The sequence below is a fragment of the Notechis scutatus genome, chromosome 2 (assembly GCF_049901735.1).
Source record: "Notechis scutatus isolate UNSWTSFEM ecotype Mainland chromosome 2, rNotScu1.2, whole genome shotgun sequence".
In the NCBI taxonomy this organism is placed as follows: domain Eukaryota; kingdom Metazoa; phylum Chordata; class Lepidosauria; order Squamata; family Elapidae; genus Notechis; species Notechis scutatus.
The window spans coordinates 75470062-75489995 of record NC_142010.1 but is presented as its reverse complement, the minus strand read 5'-3'; the positions used below and the strand labels follow the sequence as shown (position 1 = coordinate 75489995).

At 38.7% G+C, this 19934-nt stretch overlaps 1 protein-coding gene across 1 annotated transcript; it reads left to right on the top strand.

Moving 5' to 3' along the window:
• The first annotated feature begins 12 nt into the window (after positions 1 to 12).
• Positions 13 to 19882, top strand: GM2A (ganglioside GM2 activator). The gene is made up of 5 exons (XM_026686020.2): positions 13 to 463; positions 5633 to 5785; positions 14917 to 15099; positions 16368 to 18234; positions 18480 to 19882. The coding sequence occupies exons 1-4, from the start codon at positions 347 to 349 to the stop codon at positions 16536 to 16538; spliced, it is 624 nt and encodes a 207-aa protein (XP_026541805.2). The 5' UTR covers positions 13 to 346; the 3' UTR covers positions 16539 to 18234; positions 18480 to 19882.
• The last annotated feature ends 52 nt before the right edge of the window (positions 19883 to 19934 follow it).

The window sequence follows — 19934 nt, the reverse complement described above, 5'->3', positions numbered from 1 at the left end:
CGCTTACCTCGCATCGGGGCATGAAGAGAGAGCTCCCTTTCCGGTTTCAGAGCTTGCGAAAGAAGTCACGTTTTCTCCGTCAAAAGATCTGGTGGACGAAGGAGGCGGGTTCACATGTGTCTCTGATGCAGAGGGAGAGGACGAGAGTCCAGTAAAACAAACAAAACAAAACAAAAACCCGAGACTTTGGTGGACTCTGTCTGGACTCTTGGGAAGTTTTCCTCCCAGAAAAGCTGAGCTTGCATCTTTTGCTTCCTGGAGCTTCTAAAGCGATCCTCGAAGAGCTCGATCTCTCTGCGCTTGTGAGCCGCATCCTTCCCGGTTTTAGCCGAATTGATCCCGAGAAATGCAGGCTTTGGCGCTCTGGCTGACCGTCGGCGCTCTGCAGCTGTTGACAGCTGTCCAGGGGGGACCCCAACAACAACGCTTTGTCGCGCCGGACATTACCTGGTCCCTGAGCAAGGTAAATGGCAGCAGTGGTAAAAGGTTTCGCCCTCTGCTAGTGGCATGAAGGGTGGAAGAAGGCGAGGAGTAATTGTGGCTGATCCTTGAATGCCAAAGAATAGGGGGCTTCCTGGGGAAAATGCATTTTTATTATTTTGACAGACGTAACGATGAGTGGCGGCTGATGTGCACGCATGCATGCAAGTATATTGCAAAAATGCGCTAGTGGAGCCTTCCTTCTTCAACCTAATCTCCTTGCTAGAAGTGACGGGAATTGTAGGTATTCCCCTCCCAGCCTTCAGAAATATTATAATGCACAAAATCTCGCCTTGTACATTGCAATTTTTGTGTTTCATATTTTATCCTAGCTCTCTTCTTCGGACTATTTGTGTGAAAACTGAAATCAGGAATTATTTTTGAGCTGGGCGTGTGTGACAGAATGGCCTATGTGATTTATTATAATTCTATACCCTCATTTTGGAAATCTAGGGTCGTGCTGAAGGATTTAACACTACAAGAGTAGTTGGTAATATGTTGGCTTGTCAATCTAGTTAGAAAACAAATAACAATGGGTTTCAAACAGTGAGACTATTATTATCAGGAGCCCACATCTGATTACTTTTTGTTGTTGTTAGCAGAAATTTAATGTGTTTTTGCAGGCAGTCCTAATGACTATGCATGTGATGTTGTAGTTAATTCTTACCACCAATGGAACATGAATTTTAGGTGTATTAAAGACCTTCTCATCGCTGCTACTAATATAAATCTTCCTGCTAGAAATTAATAGGAATATACTCCAAGTATACTCCAAAGTCTCATCTTAATGGCAAGAGAAATGATTTCTGTGTAATTGTATATTTAGACCCAGGCTAAGAAAACAACTTCTGATAGTATACTTGGTCATATAGATTTGAACAGAGCAAACAGTAGTGGGTTAGTAATAGTTATATTAGTCACCCCCTATGGTAGTATATATAAATAGTATCTTGCTCAAGGCTTTGTACTTGAATGCAAATTTGAATAGTGCTTCTCACACAAAATATATGGAATTGTGGTTTGCTGAGTTCCTATTCATTCTCCTTCATTTAAAGTAGCAGCAAGATAAATATTAATATAAATATGTTTGACCTGGCCATTATCCTAAGGATCTCAGGGCAGACTATATTAAATACAGAATATAGGGCAGTAAAATGAACATAAAAATAAGCAATACCTAAAATAACTAGTACAATAATAGGACTTTTTAACATATTAAAAAAATAAGGCTATGGTTATTAAATATGCTTTTGACTGCTTGCTGGCCTTCAGGAAAGGGACAATCCAAAATAGTTCAATGAACTTGTTGGGAGTAAGTGATGAGTAAGTTTGTGATATTGGCTCTATGTGGCACATAAGATTCTGCTGTAAACTGAATTAGAGCATTAAGTCATTCAGGCTAGGATTGGGTACATACACTACTAGCAGCTTTCCAGATTTCACCAAATTGTACATGGGCACCTGTGGGGTAGCTCAGGGGACATTCTGCTTGTGAAGTACACTTTGTCAATTGGCTATTGCTACCACATCCTTTCATTGGGCAATGGCCCAGCTGCTGCTACCCCTTCCTCATTTCTATTCCAGGAAAAATCCCAATTGCTTCCCTTGATAGGAATGACTTATTGGAGAGGGGGGAGAGTGTCTATGGAAATTCTCAATCATCCGGATAATGGTTGTCCCAAAGATGGTTTTCAAAAGGCAACTGAAATTTCTTAGTTTTTTTCCTTGAAAATGTTTATGAAGAACTGAAGAAGCTTTTTGGATAAGAAGTTAAATGTTTTCAAGGGAAAAAAAACACAGTCAAGTTGCCTTTTGAAAAGAACCTTTGGGCTATATTGGAAGGTGGGGACACACACTCAGAATTAAAGTTCAAAATGCACATGTATCCAATTTTAAATAATGCTTTTCCTACTAAAGTGTTGGTTTTATATCTATTTTATGAGTAACATTACAATGGTGCAGTGATTGTAACAAATGCTTTGAGAATAGAAGGTTGCTAGGTCAAAACTCAGGGAAAAGGTTTTTAAAATGGACTATTTTTCTGGGTAACTTCTCCAGTGCATCAGGTGATTATTTCTCCAATTCCCTTTAGAGCAATGATTGCTGGTTGGTTCTGGAGACAGAGCAACTAGGCAATAGGTATAAGTCCACCATCTTATTTCAGAAGAACAGCTGTTGTTTCTGTCATTTTACAAAACTTAATGCACATGCAGACATAATTTCCCATATGCATTGTGAATTCCTGGTACAGTTCTAGGATGTGGGATGTATAAAGACACTCATTCTTTTTGGATATGCAGTTCTGTTTTTTGAGGGACGATTGATTGATCGATCAGTGCATGGGCCTAAATACCACTTTTTACAAAACCGATTCTTAGCTTGGAATCTAATAAGATTGCTTTCAAAATTATCTCTAATGTTACTACTTATAAAACATTACATTCTAAATAAGGGTTTTTTTTTTTGTGCTCTCAGAGCTTAGTTGTTTTTTATGCAGACATTTTCGTATCCAAACTAGTTATCATCAATGTTAGTAAGGAGTAGGATTGGCTCTCAGTTTATATATTCTAACCATGGCTTGCTCTGTCAGTGTTACTGGAAATGGTCTTGAAGCTACTAGAATATAAACTGAGAGTAAATTCCACTTTTTATTAGCACTGTTGATGTTACCTAGTCTGGGTAAATAGAAATCAAGCTCATAGCATCAAGAACCCCTCAGTTCAGCTCTGAGCTACAAATATTCTCCTTTATTGATATTGTGTAAATAACGTCCTACCAATGTGCCATAGACTACACTTGACCAAATGAAGCAGAGGTTTTGCAACACTTTCACAAAACGTCTTTGCACAAGAATGCCGTGTTTGTTAAATAAAAAGCTTAATAATTAAACTGTAATCCCAATTCTCAAGGACACGTCTCTTTTTTTTACAGATCTGTGTAAATTTAGGCTTATCCAATAGCACCTCCTTAAACAAGGGACACAACGATCCCTATGAAGGTCTGAGGTGTGTCATGATCTTTACATACCCAGTCCAACATGTACAAACCTGAAGTACTCTGTGATGAAATGGTTGTAAATTGTAGTGCTTTGCTTCTGTGTTAAAAGTGGTTTTCAACTGAGATTTTACCAATTGGAGCTAAGGAGAGTCATCCTGTCTAACCAGTCCCTTGAAGGCTTTCCCCAAACAATAGAAAACTCCTACACAAGAAGCACCTCTCATTAAAAATTAAAAGTACTTGCCAATCCTGAAGGGCTAGGTGAGCCGAATCCTGCATTTCCATAAGGAAGCATAGGACTTTGATGGCTTCTGTAGTGTTCAGTGACTGAGGCCGTTCGTCAACCATCCAAAGTTACAATGGCACTGAAAAATGTGACTTATGACCATTTTTCATAGTTCTGACTTTTGCAGCATCCCCATGATCCTGTGATCACAATTCAGATAGCAATAGCAATAAGCACTTCGTCTTAGACTATATAACTTCACAGTGATTCACAGCCCTCTCTAAGCGGCTTACAGAGTCAGCCCATTGCCCCCAACAATCAGGGTCCTCATTTACCCACCTTGGAAGGATGGAAGGCTGAGTCAACCTTGAGTCTTGTGAGACTTGAACTGCCAAATTGTAGTCAGCTGGCAGTCAGTATCCTGCAGTACTGCACTCTAACCACTGCGCTACCATGGCATATCAAGATGCCTGGAAACTGGTTCATAATTAAGACCGTTACTGTGACCCAAGGTCATATGATAACCTTTTGTGACTTTCTGACAAACCAAATCAATGAGGGAGCTGGGTTCACTTAACAACTGGGTAACTAACTTAATCAACTGCAGTGATTCACTTAACAACTGGCAAGAAAGGTCGTAAAATGGGGCAAAACTCACTTAACGGTCTCACTTAACAACATAAATTTGGGGGGTCGATTGTGTTTGTAAGTCAAGGACTACTTGTAGTGGAATTATGATAACTGAGAAGCTAATTCTCCAGCAGGTAATATAATAATTGAAATCCCAAGACCACCATGAGATGATACTCCAAAGCAAAGAGCCACGGCAACATTCTAGCTCTGCTTTGTCCAATCTAGGGCTCTTCAGAAGTGGTGACCATGCTCCTGGACAGCTAATCTCAAAACACCTAGCCTAGCTTGTACTTTGTTACTGAAAAAACAATGAGAACAAAAATGTTTTCTGGATGTTGTCTTTTGAAGGCTATGTATATAAGTTTTATGCAGGACCCAAATGGACATATAGGATTAACTGAAGTCATAAATCTTTTTTGTATCTTTTCTGGCTTCAAACAGAGAATTTGACATGATCTAATGGTTTTCCACATTAAAAATGTGCAGAAAACTACATGTTTGGCAGTAGCTTAGTCTAGAAATCTTGGGAAGTAGCATTCTGATGTCTAGGTTTAAAAGAGTGGTGGATCACGGGAGCCTTCACAGAAAGTCTAGAAAATGCAGATTTATCACATACGTACAGATCTCATTGAACAAAAGGAAGGAAATCTGCAATTAGATCAATTGAAAATAGGATAGGAAGTGTTAAAAGGTAAAAGTTCCTCTTGCACATATGTGCTAGTCGTTTCCGGCTCTAGGGGGCGGTGCTCATCTCCGTTACAAAGCCGAAGAGCCAGCGCTGTCCGAAAACGTCTCCGTGGTTATGTGGCCGGCATGACTAAATGCCGAAAGCGCATGGAACACTGTTACCTTCTCACCAAAGTGGTCCCTATTTTTCTACTTGCATTTTTACATGCTTGCGAACTGCTAGGTTGGCAGAAGCTGGGACAAGTAATAGGAACTCATTCCATTACGTGGCGCTAGGGATTCGAACTGCCCGAACTGCCGACCTTTCTGATCGACAAGCTCAGTGTCTTAACCACTGAGCCACCGTGTTCCTATTTAGCATTAGATAGGCAGAAAGGGATATATCAATTGCTCCCCCTTTTCCCCTTAATAACATTATGCATTTCAAGTTTTGTAACTATTATTTATCCTGTTACAGAAAACATGACCCAGTTATCCTCGCACTTGGGTTCTCCAAGTGCGTTTGGGCTGCATTGCCAATTTAGCCAGAGTTTCCCAACCAGATTGGAGAAGGTCTTCCTGTCAAACTTAATGCACAATTTTAAATCTGGTCTTTCTTCACACATTTAGGTACAAAACTTTGCATGGGAAAACTGTGGCCCTCCATCAGAACCTGCAATAATCAAGAGTCTCTCTGTCAGTCCTGATCCAATTGCTGTCCCTGGAGATGTGACAATTACTGCATCGGGGGCCAGCACTATACTCCTCTGTGCTCCTCTAAAGGTACGTGGAAGGTGATGGAACCAAACCAAACCAAACCAAAAAATGTTACTTGCATCCCTGACAGTAGCACATTTGTTAAAATAAACATATTTATTTGGTGTCTTGAACTATAAATCAGACTGATATAAGATTGCACACTGTTTTAGTTTTTTTTAATTTTATTCTTTTATTTTAATTATAAGAATACAACACGGTACAGCCGATCTAGCATTACAATTGTTATACACATATAGATTTCACTTCATCATTTATAACCTCCTTTTTTGATATATTATTTACTAATTATTCAAATCATCATAACTCCGACCTTGCCTTCTTCTCTGTAACCATTGATAAAATTTATTCCATGTTTCATAGTATGTAGATTCTCTTTTGTCTTTTAATTCTAGAGTTAACCAATCTGATTCTGCACAGGCCATAATTTTTCTTATTATCTCTGTTTCTGGAGGTATGTTTTCATTTTTCCAGTATTGTGCATATATTACTCTAGCCGCCGTTGATACATGTACTATTAGATACATTAAATCCTTCCTATATCTTTCTGATATTATTCCTAGGAGAAAAAATTCCTAAGTATACCTAAGTATTTCACTTTGTTCACGATTTGAATGCCCATTTCTTTCGTTAGTTCCTCTTTTAGTTTAGATGTCATATTCTTTGTTAGTTTTGTGGCGGCTCAGCTCAGCTTGGACATTGATAGCCCAATTTTTTCAGCTCCCTCCTTGTTCTTTCTTTCTTTCCTGGATAAAGGCATCTTTGAGTAATGTTCAAATCCTGATGACTGAATCCATGTACTTTTCTTGGAATCTAACAGAATGCTGCCTTCTGGGTTTGTTTTTTCTTTTCAACTTTCCAGTCGATCCAGCAGCTTTGTCATTCTCAGCTGATGCCCTATCAAAGCGTCAACCCTGGCAGACTCTGCTTAGTTTCCAAGATAATTCACAGTCATCTTAGTGCTGCCTCTTGCTAAAACCTTTTTGCCTCCTGATTGTTGTCCTAGAAAGATATTTCTCCAAGTAGACTAGGAGTGAATAGTCTGTAGACCCAAGGCCCATTGCCAGATTTTAGTAGTGTATTATTTGAAAAGTGGTGCTGCACTTTCCAGCCATGTTAAGTCAGAAAACACAGGGAAGCTATATGTCCTAAAACAGGCCTGACACCATTAAGAATGAAACAGAATAATGCAAAATAACACTCCCTTAATACGGAAAATATTAGCCATGCATTTTGCATGATTTCCCCACTTCATATTTTCAGTTCCTTGTGACTAAAAAATTGGCCACCCTCCAAATAGAAGAAGGAAAGAGTGCTTGAAGATGTTTTGGGGCAGTGTTTCTCAACTTTGACCACTTTAATAGTATGAACTTCAACTCCCCATGCTGGCTGTAGGATTCTGGGAGTTGAAGTCCACACATCCTGAAGTGGTCAAGGTTGAGTAACATCTTGAACCAACTCATAGCACTGAATGGCCTGTAACATCGTTGGAATATGTGTGGTTTTGACCCTACATTGTATTGTGATACGGCTTGTTTCAGCGTATAGTGTGAAGTGTTATCAGCTAGTTTGGTTTATACATTTTTACCCTATGTAAGGTACTTGGGAGTTAGGTAGCCATATAAAGCATTTTTTTAAAAAAGTGGATTCCAGCTTATATTCTCATATTAAGCACCTACAGGTACTCCTCGATTTATGAGCCCAGAATTTATGTTGCTAAGTGGGAAATTTGTTAAGTGAGTTTTGCCTCATTTTATGACTTTTCTTGCCACATTTGTTAAGTGAAACACGGCAAGTGTTAAATTAGTAACATCTGATTCACTTAACAAACACATTTGTTAAGTGAATCTGGACTTTGCTTGTCAGAAGGTCGCAAAAGGGGATCACATGGATCTGGGACTCTGTAACCATCATAAATAGGAATCAGTTGCCAAGTATCTGAATGTAAAACATGTGACCACGGGAATGCTACAATGGTCATAAGTGTGAAATAAGTCAGAAGTCACTTTTTTCAGTGCTGTTGTAACTTTGAGTGGTCACTAAATGAACTGTTGTAAGTCGAGGACTACCTGCACTTATCCATGCCATAGTCTAGCCTCAGCCATATTTCTAAGGGATTATAATAAAATCAGGAGGCATATAATAATTTCATATCCAGAATGATGTCAGCCTCCAAAGAATCTAAAGGCTGCAGCTAACACCCACAGAGTGAATGAATGAATGAATGAATGAATTATTTATTGCCCAAGTGTGATTGGACACACAAGGAATTTGTCGTGGTGCACATGCTCTCATATACATAAGAAGAAAAGATACATTCATCAAGAATCATCAGGTACAACACTTAATGATAGTCATAGGGTACAAATAGGTAATCAAATCATACTAGGAAACAGTTGATATAAATCGTAAGGATACAAGCGACAAAGTTACAGTCATACAGTCACAAATGGGAGGGGATGGGTGATAAGGAGTTATGAGAAGATTAATAGTAATAGTGGTGCAGACTTTGTAAATAGTTGAACAGTGTTGAGGAAATTATTTGTTTAGCAGAGTGATGGCATTCTGGGGAAAAAACTGTCCTTGTGTCTAGTTGTTCTGGTGTGCAGTGCTCTATAGCGTCGTTTTGAGGGTAGGAGTTGAAACAGTTTATGTCCAGGATGTGAGGGGTTCTGTAAATATTTTCACAGCCCTCTTTTTGACTCGTGCAGTATACAGGTCATCAATGGAAAGCAGTTTAGTAGTTGTTTTTTTCTGCAGTCCTAATGAAAATTGCCTTGTGTTTATTGATTGTACTGATAACAACTTAACTGGTTGTACGCAAAGCTTTATGAGTTTTGAAAAATTATGTTTATATGAGCCTTTTGAGTCCTGGGCCTGAGAATGTGGGTTGTGATTTAGCTCAGATGTTGCATGCTGTTTTCTTATTACTTTGTCATGTTCTCAAGTCTTTTCCTGTCTTACTGGTTTCTTGATCATTCTGTTACTAGTTCTCATAGTTATGTTCATTCTAGCGCTATTTTTTTTTGAGATCTGGTGCTGTTTTTCCTGTTCTGGATTTCAGGCACTGAGATAGGGATATCAGATGAAATAGAATGAAATCCTGTCAAAAGAAATAGTAGGATTTTGTGTTCTTGGGTGGTTCCAGGATGGTTTCCGACACACCTAATGTTAAAATCCTTCCTTACATGGACTTCAGCTTGAATCAACTGACAGGCCACAAGCTTTTCCTGCTGCAGAGTCACAGGATAGTTTTAAACATAGAATCCTTTCAGATATAATGCTATGGTTTGTTCATTAGCTTGAATTGAGGTTGACTCAAAATGGCAAACTGAGATTTGCTTCTAACTAGAAAACTGTGACATGATATGTACATTTACATGTTCAAGGTTGTTTTCAAACATGAATCTTCTACATTTGGCTCCAAGTTGTTTTTTTTTTTTAAAGGAAGTGAGGGAAGGAGATATTGCTCATATGTGGCCAGGCAGCACTATTTTTTACCTGCTTGGACATAGGACATGTGTTTTCTTTAGCTGAGGCCTAGAAGTTTTCTTAATATTTATGCAAGAATACATTGGTTTGATAGCAATGCCTGAAAAATTATTCATTGGAGAACAAAGTAAGCTTAATACCTTTCAATAGGAAACTCAGAGGCGTTGGATCTAGTTTAAAATGTTAGAGGCCCTGTAGAGTCTTGTGAAAAATGGAACATAAGTAGAAAATCCATCATGAGAAATTCTGTGTGTTGCCTCTGATAATTTCATTTCATTCATTTATTTGGGTGCTGTAACCTATGCTGGATTTCTCCAATTCTGCAAAAAGATTTTGTCCAGGGATGAAGTTTGCTTCCTGGCTGTGGCAGCTTTGCATGGGGCTGCATGCCTAAATCCATCCAGTCCAATTTCCACATCACTTAAGCACACAAAACTGTATGAAAATTCTCATAAAAATGAATATAGTTTCCACAAACATTCCTGTACATCTCTGAGCCAAAATAGAGATTTTTAAACCCTTCTTTTTTTTTGAGAAATATTATATTGCAAAATTTGGAAAAGTGTAACTTGGTAGTCCAGAAAGTGGACTACTATTAGGTTGAATATTAAAAATGATACTCGGGGACAATCAAACCCTCATCTCTCCTTGAGGAAGTACATTTCCTTTGGACATATTCCTCAAGACAGAGCATTTCATTTCAATTGTCAGCTACTCAGAAATTGTTGGAAGCCAGTTTAATGACATTTTCAGGTACAGCCACACTCAGAATGCTGGAGAAAGATGTGCCTGTTAGTACTTCCTCCACCTAACAGGAGGAAAATCCAAAGACATTCAACCAATGCCCTGCCTCCCATCTATGTTTTCATTTCATATATGTGATGGTTTCCCATCTAGCCCAACAAGATATTATAGACGGGGGATGTTGCAAACCACAAAGTCACTCTCCCTTTGCTGTATTTTAAATAGTAGCATCTTAGCAAGCCTCAGTGGCAGCTGACCTCTGCAGGGACGAGGAAGGGTAAGGTCATGGCCAGAGTGACTCAATAATATTCTCTCTCTCTCTCTCTCTCTGTCTCTGTCTCTCCCTCTCCCCTTCTCTATCTATCATCTATCTATCTATCTATCTATCTATCTATCTATCTATCTATCTATCTATCATCGATCTATCATCTATCTATCATCTATCTATCATCTATCTTATCTATTTCTGTCTGTCTGTCTGTCTTTCTCTCTCTCACTCACAAACACACACACACCCCTTGTGAGAAGTGAGTCCACACCAGTTCTTCCCAACTTCCATGTTGCAAACTCCCATCAGCTGTGATTTGGGAGGTGCTGGTAATGAGCTAAATTGTATCTGCTTATGAATAGAGATGATGGTGTGGGAAAATTCAGGCACCGATTTGAGAGCAGTGGACAGACCACATGTAGAAGGGAGGGGATCCCTTGCATAGGGAAAAAAAAAAAAGCAGTGTTTCAGCTGTTCTCAGAAGCACCACGGAAAACAGGATAAGTGTCTGAGACCTTTGATACCACACAAGCTGGTTCGCCTTGTGAGCACTTGTCATGTGAATCCTTATCATGCTTTTGGGCTGGGAGGAAGCAATCCAGTAAGAGCCCAGAGGCTTAGTTAGGGGATTTTTTTTTTTTTTGCATGCTTGGCCACCTTGTGTTTTTAAACTGTGCTTTTGATGTCTTTTTTTCCCCTCTGAGGACCAGCACAGAGCAATGGCATTGAGCCTTTTTTTTCGGTGTGTTCTAGAGTTGTTGTTATCCCGCCACTAAGTCCAACTCTTTGTGACCCCATGAACCACAGCACACAAGGCCGCCCTGTCCTGCACTGTCTCCTGGAGTTTGCCCAAATTCATGTTCATTATGTCAAAGACAAAGTCTGTCTCATCCTCTGCCACCCCCTTCTCCTTTTGCCTTCAGTCTTTCCCAACATCAAGGTCTTTTTTTTCCAATAAGTTCTCTCTTATTTGGTGGCCAAAGTGTTTGAGTTTTAGCTCCAGTATCCGTCCTTCCAAAGGACAGTTGAGGTTGATTTCCTTTAGGAGCTCTAGAGAAAATTCACAGAGAAAAAAGGGATAGGAATAAACGGCTGGGAAAGAAGATGTGTTTTGATATCAGCTGATAATTTGCAGATGTGTTAGAGCAGGGCTGTCAAACTCCCGGCCTGTGGGCCAGATGTGTCATACGCCGGCCACACCCACACCTGGTTTAGCGAAGGGGGGAAAAGTCCTGATACGTCACATGACACTGCCCTGACAACATGAGTTTGACAGCCCTGTGTTAGAGAAGAGTGTTTCAGCTATTAGCCAGGCAAGGTTGAGGGGATTGCCATGTTAACATAAAACATTTGGAAAGCTCCAGTTTGGAGAAAACTGCTTTCTGTACTAAAAAGGATATACAAATGGGAAGAGTGTGAAGGAACCTTGCAGCATTTGTATGGCTCTCTACTGCTCACAGGTGGTGGCTTATGATATCTGAGAACAGTTGCATCTGGCTGTCATTAGTTTCCCATCCGATCATTAGGTTTATATCAGGGGTGCCCACTTGATTATAGCTTAACATCAGAGTGCATGTTTTGCTTATTAATACTCCTTATAGAATGATATTGTCACCCTCCCTTTTAACTCCTGTAATGTTGGATAATTTCATGGAGAATAAATCCTGTCCATGAATATGCTCTTTTAATGTGGTGCACTTTATAATTAAATAATGTTTTGCAAGTGGCTTTCTCCCATACTTTCTCCCATGCTGAATAGAAAAGTAAAATGGCAAGTTCCAATTGCATCTCCCAGTTGAGTTTATTGGGAGTGTGGCATCCTTTGTCCAAAAGGTGACAGTGGTAGAAGGAACAGGAGCTTTTCTGGGATGAAGTTTACACCTCTTTCAAGGTGTATCTCCTTGATATTTATCTTCTCCCAGGTAAGATGGGGTCCTGAATTTAGCTGTCAGACCAGATTCAATTCCTCACTTAAAGATGAATCAAGCTTATTGCTTTATTTCTCCAAAGCAAGTAGCCTAAACAGTGATACACATTCAGAGAATTGACTGTGGGACTTCCGGTTTGGGTCTCTTCAGCAACACACCGAAATCTGCGATCGTGCGCGGTTTCAATCTGTGCTTGCCGCTTTAGCGCCCCAATCCTTTGGATTCGAGGCTGAAGCCACCCCGTAGAGGTGATGAAGAGGGGGGAGATTGCTACCCGAGTGGAGGGGAGCCACATCTCTCCTCCTTGGCTGGTCTAAACTCCCTTCCCCGAAGGCGGTTGCAGCGGTGGTCAGAAATGGCCACCTCAAAGAAGAACCTGACTGGATAAGATTGTGCAGGGGGAAGACAAAGAGGAAAGCAGGACAGACCGGGCTAAACAACAGAGAACATCTAAGCAAGGTACCCTGAATCTAAAAGTACCTAGAGGGATACTTCTGAAAGAAGATCTTTAAGCGGCGAAGGAGAGAGAAAAGGAGGTTTAAACCCCCTTTTTTACCTTTATATTGACAATTACAAATGGTATGGAAAGAAATTTATATTAATCTATTTTGACACTAACAGGCAACCTTAAGCTGAAATCTAAGTGTCAAAAGGAGAATAAAGATTTTTTCTTGGTCATTTCAAAGCCCTAAAAAGGAGAAAAGTGGAGGCAAAAGGGTGGGACTTGGAATAATGGAAAAATGGAGTGCCACCTGGAAAAATAAAGAGGATTAACAGTGAAACTTTGAAAAGACTCCCGAGGATACATTGTAACTGAAATCTTATTAAAAGATACAGTAACCCACAGAAAGGAAAAGTAAAGGAAAGAAACAAGAAGGAACAGTCTGGGATCATTTGGTGATTTTTTAAAAAAAGGTTTTGGCATTGGTTTTTTCTTTCTTTTTCTGTTTTTACTTAAAGTCAATCGGGTGGTTGTTCAAAAGTGTTTAAAATGCCATCACTCCTGGAGGAATTGAAGATGAGTCTTAAAAAACAGAAAGAAGATGCAGAAAGGGGAGGAAGATCCTTTGGCTTTGTATTTGAATTTTTTGAAATGGAGATCCTGAACTATGAAAAGCAAAAGGAAAAGCTTCAAGAGCAAGAAGAAGGGCGGGATGAAGAAGAAGACATTTTCAATGATCAAATAATGCAAAGTGTGGTAATAAGGAGAAAAGGGGGGAAAGGAGTTAAAAGTTTGAGATCAAAGGGAACAGTCAAAAAGAAAAATAGTCTGAAATAGAAGTATAACAGCAAAGAGAAACAGAAAAAAAAACTACACAAGGGAAAATTAGAGAGAGAAGGGTATAAAAAAAGGGATGAGAAAAAGGGGGGAAAGATAGAAAGGGAAAGAACTTATGAGGGACAAAAACAGGAAATAAAGAAAAAGGGGAAACGTTACTAGGATTAAAGGTATTTGCTCAGCTAGAAAACACAGAGACAATGGTTAAATTAAGTTAAAAGTGAGGATTCTGCAAAGGTACAAAAGATAGTGTTGTGACAGTAGAATACTGTAATCAGTTAGAAATGAAATAAGTAAATAATCTATGAGATAAAACTGTATTGTTATGTAATGGTATGTTTATTTATAATTAATGCAATAATAAAGAAGAGAGGGAAATATTGCAATTGTTTCTAAAGATTGATAAAATATTGAAAAGAAATGTGAAAGATTTATAAGGAAATTTATACCAGTTATTAGAATGAATTTGAATAATTATTTTGCTTATTAATAGTAAATAATTTATAAGATAAAACTGTATGACTATCCAATGGTATGCTTATTAACAGTTAAGTAATAATGAAGAAGGGAGGGAAAAATTTCAATTGTTCTCAAAGATTGATAGATATTGAAAAGAAACGTGAAAGATTTACAAGGTTCATACCAGTACTAGAATGATTTTGAATAACTATTTTGTTTACTAATGTTTATATATATATATTGTTTTTGCTATGTTTTTAGAATTTTTCTTTTTACATTTTCAAGGCGAAGTACCAAGCAGAGTCTGAATGATGAGATCTACATGATATAAAATAGATATTAGAAATTTGAATGTTATAATTTTAGAACGCACAAATTCAATGTTTAATGAGATTTCATATGATAACAATAAAATTTAAAGGTGTTGCACTTCGATTGGCAATCATAGGGGGAATTTTGCTTCTTAAGAATGTTGGAAGAGAACATATGAAATTGTAAACAAGACAGAGGAAAGTATAAATACAATGAATAAAAAGATATAGAAATTTAGGTAAAAGAAATACAATTGAATAAGACGAAAATGAGATAACCATAAAAGAAAATTAATAGAAGTAAAGGGTGAAATAGTGAGAAGTTGGAAAAAGAGTAATAAGATATGAAGTTGAATACATAAGATGAATATGCATATGAAATTGTGTCTGTATGGAAATATGATAACCTGGAACGATGCTGTACTCAAATAAGATGTTTTATTTGTTTTGTTAAAACTCAATAAAACTTTATTATTATTTTTTTTAAAAAAGAGAGAATTGACTGTGCAATCATTGATTTCTCAGGTTATTTTAACTAATTTGCTGTCAACATGCTATTTGGGGTGGGGGTGGTGGGGTAGGGAGAGAAATACCAGGTTGTATTAATGATAGGAAGAAATTTTCCACAGAATATTAATGCTCACGTCTATTTCCAGGCAATTGTCATACTGGAGAAGAAGCTTGGAGATATGTGGATAAAAATCCCTTGTGTGGATGATATTGGGAGCTGTACCTATGATGATACTTGCGCCATGCTGGACAGTCTCATCCCTCCAGGCCAGCCATGTCCACAGCCATTGCAAAGTTACGGCCTTCCATGTCACTGCCCGTTCAAAGCGGTGAGCCCTCTTCCTCCTTTTGTTTCTTAATCTTGGAAACACAGCAACAAAATTCTTTGGGCATCAGCAGCTCCTTACACTTCTCTCTCTGTAAAGTTGTGCACCTCCAATAATTGTGTGCCTCCGTTCATCCAGAAGTAGATGATAGACTTGTGAGGATTTTCAGCTATAGTCAAATCTTGCTCTAAGATTTTGGGTTTTTGATTTTTTTTACTAACCGGTATTTACATAACCTCAGCCTTACAATTACAAAAGGAATACATTCAGGTGGCCCGTAATGCAGAGCATCTCTGTGAAAACTTATCAATTAAAATATAATGATGCATTAAAATAAAGGAATTAACTTGCAAATAGAACTGGGCATCTTTCAAAGGGGAATCCAGATTTTCTGTGAAAGCATATGGCTTACTATGATCACAAAATGCAATCCATGTGCAAGTTTCCCAGAGTTACTTATTTTGCCCCATTTCAGCCCAATTCTGTTGCTCTTCACTATTCTGCCCATGTTAATTTCCAAATTCTTTTTCAAATCTGCTTTTAGCAATCCACCTTGCCATAGTAGTTATCCTTTTTCTCAGAGGAGCTAGCCAGCGTCTTAGGTTATAGAAAATTTGCTGGATGGCAGCTGTCCAGAATGGGACTTTTAGGCTCCAACTGTTGGCCATGCCTGCTTCTCCTCCAGGGTTTCGCCTCCACGTTATTATCCACTAGCTTTTTTTCTTGGCTGGCCCACCCTCATCCTTTCGCCTGGGCCAATGGGCCACAGCCCCTCCATTGCCAGGCCCTTCGACATGCTCCATTCGTCGAAATACAGTTTGTCTCAGGCGTTTGGCCTTCCCAGCCCATGGACCAATTGCGTCGTGACTACCACCATTGGCAGTCAGCCAATTGGCTGGGAGTGAGCTGTCTCGGGCGGCAAATCCTGGAGAAGAAGCAGGCGCAGCCAACGGTAGGAGCCTAAAAGTCCTAGACTATCCACAACTGCTTCTAGAACTTGAATAACAATATAGAAGCAGAAAGTAGAATTTTCCATACTGGGTTATGTTCAAGCGTAGAATTTTGTTTAAGCAATTTGCATTGGTCTTTTAGTGATTACACTGAAGAGCTATTTCAGTAGTTCATCCTGTAAATTCTTCCTCATTTCTGCTCCTGTTTTAAAAGATATCCTTGGTGTTTATTGGTACTGAAATTATAGTCAGATAGACAGGGAAAGGCAGTGTATCAGTATTATGGAGACTGATGGGATGGTTTGTCTTTCTTCTTTTCAGGGTACCTACAGCCTTCCTACCTCTGAATTCTTCATACCCAACATGGATTTGCCTTCTTTCCTCACCAATGGAGACTACAGGATGAGAGTTGTGTTGAGCAACGGGGACCAAGAGATGTCCTGCACCAAGTTCTCCTTCTCCTTGCAGGCAGAGAACCGGTGGCTACACTGAGTCTCAGCATCAAGTGCCATGTTTCTTCCAGCTTTTTCTATCCTGTTATGACTAACATGAAAAGTTATTTTGCAGCGTTTAAAGAGGAAGGGTTATAGTTACTGCTTTTGTGACGGCTGTTAATTCCTGGGAGCGCAGATTGGAGAATCCATGGAAAGAATGCTTCTTATTAGAAAAAGATGCCTGCCCATCTAAAACTTATTAAGGGCCAGATTGTACAAATTATAGCAATGGGAACCTGCATACATTAAGCATATGTTTAGCTGGCAGACACACCTGCCAGATGCATTGGGCCCAGCCTTGCAACACTCTATTGGAGGATTTCCTTATTAGATTTCCCTACATTCCAGAGTCTTAAATGGTAGATAAAGGCCTCTTCAAGGCAGGAAGTAGTAGAAGTGCACTGATAACAGGGTAATCTGAACCAGGTGTCCAAAAAAAAAAAAAAACCTGGAGAAATTACATTTTCTACTTTGTGGGTGCTCCTTCAGTCTAGCCAGATTTGGTTACCCCTCTGACACTTTACAGAACCTATATGGAGTGGCTCATTCAGTATAGCAGAAATATTTTTTTTAGGAATGGACAGTTTCTAAATAATGCCTTGTGCAACTCAACCAGCCTTTTTCATCCTGAGATGAGCTTTGTGAATGTGGGAGCTAAAAAACATACTGAGAAAATCAGGATTGTTCCCATTTGTTTGTTTGTTTTTTGTTTTTTTGTTTTGGCAATACATTCCATTTACACCCTCTTATTTTAAGTGGTACATTTTGTTAGCTGGTATTATCTACTGCATAAAAATGTGTATCCTTGTCCTTTGTTCTTAAGCTTAATGTTTTCTTGGGGAGGTGAGTCACAGCAACCATGAAAAGTAGCTTTAAAAAAAAGGTGAACAATTTCCATTTATATAAGAACGCACTAACTTTTCTTTTAAAAAACCTAACTGCTTGCAGAGGTATTGCTGGGCAAAGCAGCACAGATCCTTCTAAATGAGCATTTCTCTCCTTGTTTGAAGACCGGTTTTCTTGTTCCTGAGGAACCAACTAGTTCCACTTACAAACAGGTGTCTTAGAACCCAACTATCTATTATTTTCTAACATATCGTACATCCTGCATTAAGCAAAACTGATTGTCCAATTGGAAAATAAATTAATGACCCAGGAGATAATCAAATAACTCAAGACATCAATCAAATATGGTATTGTGCCATAATTTGAATGTCACGTGTATATTTCCTGTTACAGAAGGTTCAGTGTCCAAACAATGATTGCCGAGTGATTCTCTGATGCAACGAAAGCGTATTGTTGCTGTCTCAGCAAAATATGTTAAAATTAGAAACATTTTCTGATCACAGCCCTTGAGAAGTATTAACAATGAGCCGTCATAAGCCTCTTTATGAATGGAAGGAAGCATTGGCATGCTTCTTTTGCACTAGGCTTGCTGTAGTTCTTATAGCCAACCTGACTCACCATGGAGTGATGAGAGATTCTACTTATCACCATCTTGTTAGAACCCAAAACTCTTTTGGACTGAGAAGGAATGATTTGATTGAGGTTCCCTACTTGTTTTTCACATCTAAGGGAGAACTAGAACTTGGTTTCCCATTTCTACCCTAGACCTTATAAGCCCTCAGATGGTCTTCTAGATATTTTGGACTACTAAAAAGTAAGCTCTCTAGAGCTGGACTTGATTCCTGGTAGTTGCCTAGAGCAGGGGTCCCCAACCACCGGTCCGCGGACCGGTACCGGTCCGTGGAACAAATCCTACCGGGCCGCTGGTTTGCTGGGCGCCGCCATCTTGTTTTGATGAAAAAGTGCTTCCGGTGAGCTTTTCCGGGTAGAAAGCTCACCGGAAGCACTTTTTCATCAAAACAAGATGGCGCCGCCCAGGTGATGCTGGTACCGGGCCGCGGCATAAAAAAGGTTGGGGACCACTGGCCTAGAGATTTCTATGTAATTGATTCCAGCAATAATAGAAAAGTATAGTGTATCCTTGCAACTTTATGGGATTCTGTTTTACTTCCCAGTCTAACCTATAGTTCTGAGGGTTCCTTGGACATCTCCCATCCCAAGTATATTAGATCTGATGCAGCTTAACTTTTTGCACTTAGCTAGAGCCAGTTAGGTACAATCCCTGCCTCCTGACCATGTTTAATACATGTTTAATAGTGCTTAAGGTGCATTCATGCAAACAATCCAGAAAAAGAATCTTTGTCCTTATACAGAGTTCTCCAAGCTTGGCAACTTTAAGACTTGTGGGAGTTGAAGCCCACAAGTCTTAAAATTGCCAAGTTTAGGGACCTCTGCCCTTATAGCTCTAGTTTAAGAATTAGGGATTATTGATTTAAAAATTACATAATCTTTCTTCCAATTGTAAGAATAACCTTGGATGTATTCTGTTGATTTTTTCCCCACTTTGTCCTCTGAGCAGTAAGACGCTTAGCTTCTATACCTGTATTTTTGTTTGTGCAGAAATGTATATTTTGATGCTATTGCTTTTAATAATGTTAACAGAAATCTGCGTCTCAAGTATTAGGTTTCATTGAATTTTTGGGGTTGCTTGTAATTTGATGGCATTCCACAGAGTTTAAAGGTTAGGCTAAAATGTCATCTTATTCCACTAAAATTGTTTTATGTTCTATCCTCTGACTTCCTAAATCTTGGTTCTTTCACCTATTCAATATGCTTTTTGATTGTATCTCCACTATGTACAATATGTTCCATTTTTACCTGAATTCTAATAAAGGTTACGTCATTTGATATGAACAGGAAAAATTTGGCACACCTTATGCTGGAGTAACTATCCAAACTATACTTAGAGAACTTTTGTTGCTTAATCTTGAGTAAATTTGAAATTTTGTTTTAGTACATGAAATTTCCAAGTAAGAATCTGGGAAACTGACAGGGAGAGGCAAAAGTTTACTTATATTTTTGCATACAGCAATGCAGTGATCTCCTTCTCTCATCCATACAATTGTCTCTAAATCACATACATAAAAAGATTCTAGACATGACTGTATTGCCTTCAAACCATGCAACTATCTTGTATTTCTATTTTAATTGTCAGAGCTATGGCATAGCTATGTGACTAACATTATTCAGTAAGCTACTGTTACAACTTTGTACAGCAAAGGCATATATATCTTGTTTAAACAGTTCCTTTATCTTTTCCTGTAATATTTTTCTTTAAGGATAGGTTTTCTTAGTTTCTGCAATAATACTTAAATCCCAATCTTGATTTACAGAGATATTTGACACGAGCAATACCTTTTCTTCTGAAAGAAACAATGGGAATTCAAAATAAACCTCCTTTTTGTGTTATAATAAAGTAGACATGTAGACATTTAATTCAAACCATTCCTATAAAAATGCAATTCTTATGGTCATAAAGTGAAATGGA